At 34.5% G+C, this 12,704-nt stretch overlaps 1 protein-coding gene across 2 annotated transcripts; it reads right to left on the minus strand.

Moving 5' to 3' along the window:
* Window positions 1-582: 582 nt before the first annotated feature.
* LOC111397484 (ACT domain-containing protein ACR3-like) lies at window positions 583-8,833 on the minus strand. Of its 2 annotated transcripts, none has more exons than XM_023024434.1 (8): window positions 8,725-8,833; window positions 8,362-8,442; window positions 8,081-8,126; window positions 3,780-3,894; window positions 3,088-3,155; window positions 1,800-2,417; window positions 1,315-1,419; window positions 583-1,213 (listed from the first exon to the last, which is right to left on the minus strand). In XM_023024434.1, the coding sequence occupies exons 2-8, from the start codon at window positions 8,430-8,432 to the stop codon at window positions 893-895; spliced, it is 1,344 nt and encodes a 447-aa protein (XP_022880202.1). In that variant the 5' UTR covers window positions 8,433-8,442; window positions 8,725-8,833; the 3' UTR covers window positions 583-892. The 2 variants fall into 2 exon arrangements, with proteins under 2 accessions (XP_022880202.1, XP_022880203.1); XM_023024435.1 differs by having other exon boundaries at window positions 584-1,213; window positions 8,362-8,435; window positions 8,725-8,815.
* Between the last annotated feature and the right edge of the window lie 3,871 nt (window positions 8,834-12,704).

A 12,704-nucleotide genomic window follows, 5' to 3' on the forward strand; every position in this document is an offset into this window, starting at 1 on the left:
GAATTTGGAACTCTACAATATGCATGATTGTCTTTGAATATTATTTAATATTATGATCAAAATCATGTAGTTCTAGAACTAAAGAAGATTTAAAAAAGAAAATAGTTAAACTAATCTTAAAAGTTAAAAATCATCTATCAAAGAGCTTCACCCCAAAAAATCAGATGATAGTTTTAGTATAATGCTAGTAATGCTGCACATGTTTTGTTAGGGAAAGCTGCATTTTTCTGCTAGTGCAGGTTGTTCTTGAGATTCCAGCTCACAATTTTTCATCAATTTCTCTTTTGGATGTCTTTGATAGATGATTTTAATATGTTTAGTTCAGTAGACTGGACACAATAATTGACAAACATCAAGAATATCGTTCTTTTTTACTTATGCAATCTAGAATATCATATGATAAATGTTCAGATAAACAGTGATGAAACATCTAACAGTGTCTTGAACAAATGCTACATAGGACCATATGTTGCTTTCACAACCTAAGCTGCCAAATTTTGAGTATCATTAGAATATTGATCTCCCAAGCAATTTTGAGTATCATTAGAAGTTGACTCTATCGTCCTAGACAATACTAAGGAAGAAAGTGAAGCTAGCTACATTTTTATTCATTGCATTGTCCAAACATACCTTAAACGAATCTCTATGCAATTCGTAGCTGAAACAGCCCACTCAAGCATCAACTTTACCTATTGGCACCAACAATTAATGATAAAAGTCACCAATAAGTAACACGATGCCATGTTCATTTATAGTCATTTCCATATAATCTTTCCACAGGTTCTTCAAATATTGGAATCAACATTTCATGTTTAAGAAAAAGCATTATGAAGAGTATTTAGCAACTATGGTCGTGTTTTGCCCTCACATGTTGTAAGAACGTCTGTCGAGTTCAAGGGCGGAACTTCTCCAATAAGCTTCCAAAAAAGAAGCTCGTCTTCGGCCATCCACTTGCTTCTAGTGCCTTTCTATTTGTTGGATCTTTTTTCACATTAAGCATCATTGTGTGTCCAATTTCTTTGCGCAGTTCTTCAATTGTTTTCGTGTCTACTGGATTTCCAGAAGAATCAGTCACATAGAAGACATTCATTGCTTGCTCCCCTACAGTTGAGACGCCTGCTCTTGTAACCAATAGCCCATTTTCTCGAAGAACTCGTGTTACTTCTGAAAGTAGTCCTACCCGGTCCTTTGCACATAGCTCCAAGCTTAGACCCTGCATCATGTTCAAAATAAAATTTAAGTCAAAATTTTTCACCTGATAAGAAGATAGGAAATGCTTAATACTCAAAAAAAGTAATGAAATCACTCCATTACCTCACTCACTCTGCGTCGAATTGCAGCTTCAAGACACTTGATTACCTTTTCTTTCTCTCCTTCAGTGTCTAGGGTGCAACCATCCATGTGACGAATATAATATTCCTACACGCCCAACACGTTTAAATAGTTACTAGAAATGAAACCCAAAGGTTAATACTAATGGAAAAAGGCATATGTACAGGCTTTTCCTTCATAGAAGTTTTACACGAGCTGCATTGCAACGCAGCACTTGAATGGATCGGTTTTTTATGTTTTGTTTTTTCTTTTAACTTCCAATGTAATGATGCCAACTGTAATCCATGAAGAAATTCTGGGAACAAATTTTGTACATGTAGCGTGAATCATTACTTAATAGCTTAATCATGGAAGGTTTTGTATTTTTGTATTTTTTTTGGGGTGAGAAAATGTTTTTTCCAGCCTACCTCAGGTTAAAGCAATATTTTGTACACATCAATTCGTTAGAGAATGAAAAGTGAAGCTACCTGAGAGGCATAGGGGCTGTCAGACGAGACGGTGGCATGAAAAACAACATATTGCATATCAGTGAGGGTGCAGACGATGTCAAACAAAAGCTTTGGCCTATCTTTGCACCTAACAGTGACCACCGAGTACCCTTTCTCCTCACATCGGTCAATCGAGATCTTTGGTTTGAACGATGGAGGAAAATCTGGCTCCGTTGATGAACAATTACCTTCATAGTCCCTATCTGCAAACAACAATTGGTGAAGTCGTCTATCAACATGGGTTGAACCCATGGAGAAACTCGTATGAGCTAGTTTATCGCCATTTCCACAACCTTGAAGAATGTTTTTTATCTGCTCCTCCATAGCAGATAACTGAGAGGGGTCATCCACAGCACGACAGGTCGTATCGTCATTAACATAAAGGACACATGCTATACGCCTGTTATGAGTCCAAACTTCAGCAGCAACAACGTTAACATGAAGATTGGCAAGCACAGCAGAAATCTCGGATAAGAGACCTGGACGGTCCCTGCCTATAAGCTCAATGACCGTATAGTCACCCATAGAGTTCACCCCCACCCTCTTCCCAGGCAAAGTCTTCAATATGTCTGAGGTATGTCCCTCGGGACCTAAGACCTATTGTTAAGTATTTCAAAATAATATTAAAAATGGAAAAAAATTTACTTTTTCTGAGTTAAAAGATTCACAAGCCTCAATTTGCGGTGGCAAGATTTTTGCAGTTCATTCAGACTCCAAAATGAGGACTCTACAATGGGGAATCAATATCAATGCATAAGATATCTTTATGGACAATGCATTTATCGGATACCCTTATTTGAAATTGATAATGAGCACTGAGTGAACTGCATTACATTTAGGATGGTCCTCACCGAAATCCATATGTACGATGTAGCATAGCTATCTGGAATATGAAAAGCCATGCCTTAATAAAATTAGTCTGCTCGGTTTTACCAAGAGCAAATTAAAAATAACAAGCCTCACGTATTGTTTCTATAGTCATAAGAATGGAGCAAAAAATATACTTCATTGACTATATTATGCATTAGGACCCACAAATATTGCTAGGTAAAGGAAAAATATGCTTTATAATAAGTAGAAAATGATATAGATTTAAGCTATATACCGAATTTGTTACCTACATCATATTTCTTTATTCTTTTCATTTTCCTTGTACTTAATGCAAAGAACAACAGACGGGAACTATGTTTTTCAATAAACAGGACTTGAAGCTATCTGTGAACAAGTTTTGAACATTATTTTTAAACCCAATATAAATAAATCTTACCTTTTCTATGTAATCAATAGTTTTGCTGTCTGCAATTTTCTGCCCATGTGGATCAGTGACATGAAACACTGTTGAGAAAGAATTGCAACAAGAGCGTTAGACAGTGCCATGACATAAGGCACCTCCAATTGATGTCTCTGTCAAAGACCCTTCTCTAACAGCTTAGGCTTTTAGAGACGTGGTTCAACATGTAGTATAGCATCATAACTAACAAAGGTTCTTGGCTCAAGTCTCCCCATCACCCATTTAAATTGTGCGTATGATAGAGCATTGATATCAAAAATGAATCTTGCATGTGAGCATGAAGAAGACAAAATGTAAATAAATAAATGTCTTTCCTTACTAACAGCTTAACTTTTTAGACAAAATAGTTCAACAATATCAGTTTGTTAGTTTCTTGCATAGGCCTGACCCTTGTAGGATATGTCCCACTGGAAAAACAACAGATAAACTAACATGTCTATCATGCACACTGAAAAGCTTTAATTTCATCAATAGAGCAATAGAAAGATATATAATTAAGGTTATCTTTCAGCCAGTTCAGTGGTTCGAGGATTATTAGTTCATATACATGGTTTTTTTTTTAATAAATCCATTGCAGAAGACTCAAGCCTCGTAAAAAGAGAAAGTGTTCCCCTTCCTGAAGCTATATTATCATCAAGGAAATATTAATAAGAAAAAAGCATGCGTACCGTCCATAAACCAGCCTCCATCTGAAGATATGTATGCTTTGGTAATTATAAGATCAAGATCCGTAAGGATTTGCACCACCTCCAGTAGTATCCCCGGCTTGTTCATGCTGTCAACCTGAGTGTTACAAAAACTCTATATCATTCCATCACAAGTATAAATGATTGATGTTTGCATTTATCGTGCACGGTAATAAACTCTAATGACAAGAGAATATGAGTGCAAACAATAAAGCAAATTTCAAGTACTAATGTGATCAGACCGCTCAACCTACAACCACGGTATAATGCTAAAGGACTATATTTGACGATAATGTTTTTCTCTTGAGTGAGACAAAAGAACCAAATTGCCTTTAATTGAATGAAATACTACACAACACATTAAGCAAGGAGTTACTACTCATAAGTAGACCTCCAGAGATATAGTAAGAGATTATAGAAAAATCAAGGGATATACTGGAGCTGAGGAACAGTCAAGTAAGGAGAACTGGAGTAAGTGTATATGTTCGGCATATGCCAAAATGTTTTCCTCTTTAAGGCTTATAAAAATGTAAGGTTTATAAAAATGCAGTACATGCTCATTAATAATGAAACAGCAAGCTCTATCCAGATTAAACTCGGCGTTGAATGAGTCAAATGTTTGTTTAAACTCGGCGTTGAATGAGTCAAATGTTTGTTTCACATCTATCATGGGATTAGTTGTTGAATAAATTGATGGATAATTTTTATTTTGCTAACCAAAAATACGTGCATGTAAAGATGATAAAATTGTGATTTACACATGCAAAAATATAGAAATAAGGAGTGATGAAACGAAGTATGCAAATGAAAATATCCTTGAGACGGAATTCACTCTCTGCACTGATGCCAAAGCTTCTTTAAAAATTAATATCTCACAATACAAATTTTGTCGGACGAACCAGCTTGACTGTACTTTTCTGGACCAGAAAATATTGAACAAGAAACTCGAAAATATTATGAAAATTATTTTGATAGAATTTGGAGAAAGAAAGAATTAGAAACCGATTGTGTGGAACTGATTTGGAGTGAAGTAAATGGAATTAGGAGTGTCCTATTTATAGATTTTCCTGTGCCTCTTTCAATGGTTGCATCTTTTGGCAAAATTAATTTTAACAATTAGATCGCATCATTTCATAGTTAATGTATAGATTGCACCCTGTTAAAAGGTCGTGACTTTTCGTATGCATCTTTTTGGGGATGTAGTACTTATTGATGTTCATCATGCTCGTTCTAAGATTGATAGTAGGACTAGTAAATATCTTTTCCTAAAAATATTCTCCAACTCAACAAGATTATAAATGTTTTGATCCTATTTCTAATAGACAATACATTTTTGAAACCACTTTTATTTTTACCAAACTTCTCTTCAAGAAGACCATTCTCTTTCTCTTAGGGAAGATGAGTTTTGGAATGATTATAGTTTGTCTTTAGCGGTTTCCACAACTTTTATTAATTTTGCACCTGGTATTTTGCTTCGCACATTAACTAGATTGCCTAAGCCAGAAATAACTAGTTTGCTCAGCCAGAAAAAAAAAGTTAGTATCAAATTGCTAAATTTAAATTCAAAGAGAGTATTACATGTACTTTACATGCAAAAAAAGGAAAACTACATTCTGAAGCATTCCAAGTCTATACTGATTGTCAATAAGATCAAAGAGATAACCAATAGAGGTGAAGGGGATTGACGAAGATTATGATTTAACATAATTATGTCTATAATTGTATTTTCCATATTTAGGTTGATTACATCTACCATAATTAGATTGAATTATTCCTTTATAATATATTTACCATAGTTAGATTGATTATATCTACCATATTTATATGATATTATTCCTATATAATGTAAGAAATTCCAATTTGTCATGGTATCAGAGCCTGCAAACTTTTACTGAATCCTCAGTTTTCATTGGTCATAACTCAGCCTTTTAGGTGTTGGTTTCTAGTGGTTGTCAACGGTTGATAGAATTTGTTGTCAATGTGTGACTCTTGTGGTCTGTTTCTTGTGGCGATCGACAATTGACATAATTTTTGTCAACGTGTGACTCTTTGGTGCTTTAAGGAAGATTATCTTTGAGTTTTTGATGTAGGCTATTCAGTGGGATTTCTTCTAATTGTAGCATCTTGGCCAGCAATAAATGGTTGGATTTTTGGTCGATGCTTTAACTGTTAGAGCTTTTGTTGAAACACAAATTATGTGTTTGACTGAGTTCTCCCAATTGATAGAGCTTATTGTGTGTGGTCGGCACACTTGGTAAATTTTTTTTGACAATTCTTCTTGGGGTGTGAGCTCAGTGGAGTGATTTTGGAGTGTTCTTCGAGTGGTTCTTGACTGTTTTTGCACCATTTGTTGTTCTTGGGTCTCTCGTCGTCACTATTTTTCATAGATGGTTGTTGTGATTTGGGTCTCTTCTTCGTTAGCACGAGCATTGTCAACGTCATTAGTTCATGATTGCAAATTGACGCTTCTACCATAATCAATTTGAGGGTATGTCAATGAGATCAAAAGAGATCGCCAATAGAGATTACGGAGATCGATGAAGATTATGACTTAACATAATTATGTTTATAATTGTATTTGCTATATTTAGGTTGATTACATCTACCATATTTAGATTGATATTATTCCTATATAATCTAAGAAATTCCAATGGAAAGATCATTCAATCAAAAGTTTGTCACTAATTATGATATTCCTATAGCTTCTAGAGGGAGTTAGATCTCAAACACTTCATCCAATCTCACAGTTTTTGTTGTATAATAAATTGTCTCCTTCTCATCATACTTTTATAACTAATCTTTCTGATATTGAGATTTCAAAGCACAGACAAAAGTGATCCTAAATGGAGAGAAATTTTGAGGAGGTGACAACCCTTGGCAAGAACAGTAATTGTGAGTTGGTTGATCTACCATGAGGTAAAAAACCAATCAGATGTAAGTGGGTTTTTACTCTTGAATAGAAACATGATGGTAGTATAGAATGCTATAAATAATTTTAGTTGCCAGATGGTTCGCACAAACTTTTGTAATTGAATGCTAATGATTTTCTTATATGGATATTCCAGTAGGTTTTTAGGGTATTTCTGGGGTTGATAAAGTGTGCAGCTTGAAGAAATATCTATATGACTGGAGCTTGGTTTGGGAGATTTACTAGAGCTATTCAAGAGAATGTTTATCAACGAAGTCAAGGAAATCATACTCTTTTCTTTAAACATTAATTAAAGGTAGCAATTCTTAAAATCTATGTTTATGATATTAATTTAATGGGTAATTATTTGCCTAAAATAAACTGGTTGTTACTAGCAAAAGAGTTTGAAATCAAAGATCTCGATCCACTAAGTTATTTTCTTGGTATGGAGGTTGTTCGATCCAACAAAGGAATTTTTGCATCTCAAAGAGGATATGCTCTTAATTTGTTGAAGAAACTTGTATGCTAGGTAGGAAACAAATTGAGACTCCAATTGAATCAAATCATTCTCGGTTTTGCTGGCAAACTTCATTATATGCAATTCATCGTGTTCACATAGCGCTTTAATGGGAAAAAATGGAATATATGATAACCCCAGGTGGTGAAGAGCTGACATCTTGGAGCCAAACCTTCCCGTCAATGTGAGCAATTGGGGAAGATCTGTTATTTCTAGAGTAAGTTTTATTCATTGAGTGATGTCCCTTCCACTTTACACCATCTGATCACTAAGACTGACTTTCGTCTTATTTGATGGGTGGGTCTTGTAGTCAATCTCCATTCTGCCTTTGCACTCGAGGGCCAATCTCTAGTGGGAATTGTGGAAGCATTTACTGATGCAAATTGAATAAGAACTAGCTGATATCCTTGCTAAAAGGCCAACTAAACAGTGTTTGACAATTTTACAAGCAAGATGAATATGTAGATAGATATCTTTGAAGCAACTTGAGTGGAGTGTAGAATGAGTCAATTGTTTGTTCCTAGGAGTTAGCACCTATCTTGGATTTGTTTCATTTCAAATGAGTAACTGATTCTGTCCAGATTTTATAGCAATAAGTTAGCTTATATTTTAGATTTTATATTATCCATGTAAAATAATTTTAGTTCTATAAATTGTATCTGATGTGTCTCAGTTTTAATATGCAGAATATAGTTTCAGTTTTCCCTTTCTCTATTCCACTTGGGAACTGGCAAGCCTTCAAAAAATGAACTTCGTGCATTCAAAAGATTTTCGTGATGACCACTTATCACCTAAAAATGCAAGAACTGGTCGTCTATTAATGTTGGTAATGAGCTTTTAGAAAGGATGACATATTACCTTGACCAGGGTACAGTCGTTGCAACTGGTGTTGTCCACAGAGACCCTGAAACAAGAGTGACTAATACAATCAAAACAAAAAAGAACCTTATCTTGAAAATTTGGTTGATCGAATATTACATAATCGCATATCAAATACTTCTGATGGGTATTGTGAGATATTAAAAAGCAAAGAAATATATTTCGACTTCAGGCATTGTATATAAAGCAGACTGATTACGACAGCATAAGCATTTGTTGCATTGACTTCAAAGAAATCAGGAAAGGTTTAGAGACTGAACTGTGGGGGGTTTATTCTGATACTCAGAGTCTCATACTCGGGATCAAAGTAAGGCCAAGAATCTCTTGCCATTCTCTGTTTTCTGCAGCAAAAGTAGCCATTTGTTAGGTCACAAAAGTGGAAAAAGAAACTAGTACATCAATGGCCCGTTCTGTAAGGCAAATTCTAGAGTACTCGACAGTGATAAGGAAGGGGAAAAAAAAGAAAAATAGAAGATAAAATCATGTCTACTGTAATGTCGAGTCCAATACAGTAATGGCTTTGCTCATCAATTTTGTGAGAAGGAGAAGAGAGAAACTTCTCACAAGTCACCACTGATAGCAAAAACATGTCTTGTAAATTTTTTAGAAAGTAACAAGGCTACCTAGTATGCGAAAGTGCTAAACAACTTCAAGCTGTCAAAGATCAAACCGATCCCAGTTGCAGCACATTTTAGTGGATGATACAATCACATTGTACTGAGTACATCTGACCTGAAAATAAGAAAATAATGGCGGCAGCCTCATTACAATCACAAATTTTACCAGAATCAGTAGGGAAACTAGTTTGCTGATCCGCAAGAAACTGAAATCTGGTTTCAGCATGTTGTAAGACTTAAGACCAATGTGAACCACTTCCAATCTACAATGGGACTCCTATCGTATATGGAAGGGGACAAACAACTTTTACATGCAAGCACGAGTACTTTCAAGCAAGAGCGAGTTGGAACTCACAATAACAAGGAAACTAAAGAATTACCCACAAAAATTTAACCATAACCCAGTGATTTCACTACTGTAATATAAGGGAAAGGACAACTAAATACGTAGGGATCTCAAACAAGATTACACAAGAAGATGCAGATATTTATTATTACTTCCATCCCCCTTTATTATCACTTCTTATTCCTCTTAGAGCTATATTTATACTATCTTGTTCAGATACTTCTTCTTTCAACTACAATCAGAGGCATTACCTCAAATTTTGACTAAAGAGTTGTGAGGAAAGGATTGAATTGGCGAATAAGTCGAACGGAAAAAGGATTGGGATATGGAAGTAGCATTGAGTGAGACAAAGATTAGGCAGTTTTGAAGTACCAAGATTGTTTATACCCTCGGGGAAATTTGACTAATAAGATTATGTACACAGCTCTAAGCTTCATAATGATTTGAAACGTTGAAACTTTAGTTCCAGATGAATTAAATTTTAATGGGTGTATTTATTAGACACTGTGCTGGCTAAGATGGAAATCAATGCAGAGCATACAACAACACAAGATATATAAATTAGGATAGAGAATAAAATTATATCCTGGAGTAAGATTTCATTTAACGCTTGTACAACCAGACTCACTTTCAAGTACAGATGATAATCATTTCATATATTGCGATCACACAACAACAAACTAAGCTTTGTTCCCACTGAACTTAGGATGGACTTCATAGAGATCATGATTACAAAATCCTGCATAATTTCAAAGAACATACCTACACATCCTACAATAAAATTACTTCCATTAACCAAATCCATATGATGAGGTTCTGGATAGAGGCAAATTTGGCTATGCTTATAAGCTCCTTACTACCATCGATTTATCTTATTCATGTTCAAGTTGAAAACAAAGCAACTGTCTGTATACACTCCACAAAGGACATTGTGCTGTGATGAAATGACAGCGTGCTCTTGAAAGGCCTCGATACAGACATAAGGGGCACCCATTTTCCACTCTTACAAAATTGAACCTCAGTATAACACTAAAGAAATTTTACTTTTAACAATACAAATTCTTGTGGTAAAAAGTCCTTGTTTTGGTTGCTTAGTCAATAAAAGACCAAAGAATTAAAAGTAAAATTATGGTGCGATAATTCTCCATATTGCAGGACATAGTCTCCGAAAACGTAATTTTATGTGTAAAAATCTCTCAAATCAACAAATTTCACTGGCTATATGTTCCTAGTTTTTAAAAATAGACAGCTAAATGAAATTATCAATACAATTTTGCAACAAAGAGCTGCCGTTTATTTTCTTAAAGAAATGTTCTTGACAGTGATTATGTGAGAGCAAAAATTAATGATGTTTTTCACTCTTACAAAGTAAGAAACAACAGAAAAGAAACATATATGACGGGGAAAAGCTGTTAAAGGTGCCAAAAAGAAAAAAGAAAATTTTCTGCACTACTTGAACAAGAAATAATTTTCACAAAGTAGGGAATTCAAATTAATCCCTAACAGTAAATCATGACTGTTCATTTAAGAAATAATTTTAAATTCAATGATAGTCCACACAAGAAAAAAAAGAAGAACTCGTCGGCAAGAAGGGACTTTTAATTCTTGAGAGAGGTGATGTAATCTCATATGCAGCAAAGTAGACTTCGGGCATTAAAATAATACGAGTGAAGTTTATGTTTTGGAATGTCAAGCCATTTCGAGTAGATGTCGGAAAATCCTACATGTAAAAATATGTGGAATTCATCTATGAAAAGGTATAAAAAAGGGAAAAAAGAAAAATATAGTCTAGACGCCACAGATAAACTCGCAAAAGAGAAAGAGCCAGGTGACTCGCCTGTGTTCAAAAATGGAGGAGCTCTAGAGAGTTTGTAGGTGGTGGTCCGAAGAAAGCTGCGGCGGAGAAGGCCGGAAGTCTTAGGGGGCGTTGGCCACTGCCAGCTGGTGCATGGAGGATGGAGGAATCTGGAGGAGGATGTTATAGAGATGGAGGTGGGGTGGATTGGGGTTGGCGTGGGGAGTGCAAGTGGCAAAGCGTGCATATTAATTAACAAGGAATATTACAACATAATTTATTGCATTAATCATTATTAGGGGTGTAGTTGCAGTATATAATATTAAGGTAATGACGCGGCGACCAAACCGGGATTCCCACTGTAATAACTGTCACCTTCTATCAACGTTCACGCGCCATGTAACGTGTGCCTTCCTTACAACCGACTTAAATTATTTTTCTCTATTAAAAAATTATAGGGAAATTGAATCAAATGGTCCCTAACATGTGGTCTTGTTCACAAATGGTCCTTACCGTTTCATTCATAGTGTCAAACCCCTCAGCTAGGTGGAAAAATTCATTTTTGATGGGCAAAAATTTTTAATTCTCATATTTGATATAATTTCTTTTTCGATGGTTAAAAATATTCGTCAAAAATAAATCATTATTTTTCTAAAACCAAATCTTTCAAGACCATAATGTCATTTAGCTATACTGTGGTGTTTCCCTTCTCTCTCTCTCTCTCTCTCTCTCTCTCTATATATATATATATATTTTTTTTTTATTTTTTTATTTTTTTTTTTATCTTGCTTTGGGATTGCTTCTTTATTTATTAATTTTTACAATTTTATTTTGATTTTTTCTCAAGTAAATGGATATTCAGCAGTACTTTTATTTTTATTGATATTGGGGAATTGAAAACGAATTTAGATGATGACATGAGAACATCCAAAATCATAAATGTGGAATCAAATTTTAATTTCAATTGACATATAATATTAAACATAAAAAGATGAAAATAATAATAGCTAAGAGAAAGTTAAAAAATGTCGAAGTCAAAGTTTAATTCAAGTGGTAGGATCAGTGAAACCATACTCGATTATTGGCCTTAGTTTGAGCTCCTTTGTGATGATGAGTGTCACATAAATGTCAAAAGATTTTAAAATCAACAAGAATGTAAATAATCAAACAATTCAAAACAAAATATTTAAGCTCCTTCAAATAAAAAAGAAGACACATTATCAAACAATTCAAAATAAATATAATTTAACAAAAAAATTAACTTTTTTCTTTAAGTAATGAGTAATTTTATATAATATTAGTGGTGCATATATAATTCAATTTATGTAATAGTGAGATTATCATCATATTGTCAAATGACGTTATAATGCATTTTATCCATTAGACAATGTAATATGATCTCCCTACCACCTAGATTGATATTAAGCACCACATGTATCATTAATCTAGAATAATTGGACAATTAATGTTCATAGTTTTGCGACATAAGCATTTCACAAGCTAATTGAGTCTCATTTTTAGTGTAGACTTACATAATTCATTTGAATGAATAGCGTGGTAAACATTATAAAATTACTGATTATAATATATTCATCTCTAATAAAGGTTGTTGCGCCTCTACTTACATGACAAGCCATGTGACTGCTAGCTAAGCAAGGTCGCCACTTAAGTACTCTTTGAGGTGGTAGCCTAACTTTTCAAGTGATGCGGATCATCCCAACACCTTATAGACATAGCTTTCGAGGCCACGTAATTTGGCGCACGATTATCATTTTTCTCCTTTGAGATGAACTTTGGATTAATAATTCTAAACGGCCTAACATGGGTCTCCATGGCCGAATCAAC

This window comes from Olea europaea, chromosome 7, assembly GCF_002742605.1.
Source record: "Olea europaea var. sylvestris chromosome 7, O_europaea_v1, whole genome shotgun sequence".
Taxonomy (NCBI): domain Eukaryota; kingdom Viridiplantae; phylum Streptophyta; class Magnoliopsida; order Lamiales; family Oleaceae; genus Olea; species Olea europaea.

Bases quoted from the DNA above. Each gene is read 5' to 3' on its own strand.
- LOC111397484 (XM_023024434.1), bottom strand. From the start codon at position 8,432: ATGGCAAGAGATTCTTGGCCTTACTTTGATCCCGAGTATGAGACTCTG. The intron at 3,895-8,080 runs GTAATATGTCAT...TGTAACACTCAG, and splicing joins ACGACTGTACCCTGGTCAAG to GTTGACAGCATGAACAAGCC. The intron at 1,420-1,799 runs GTAGCTTCACTT...TTGGGCGTGTAG, and splicing joins ACAGCCCCTATGCCTCTCAG to GAATATTATATTCGTCACAT.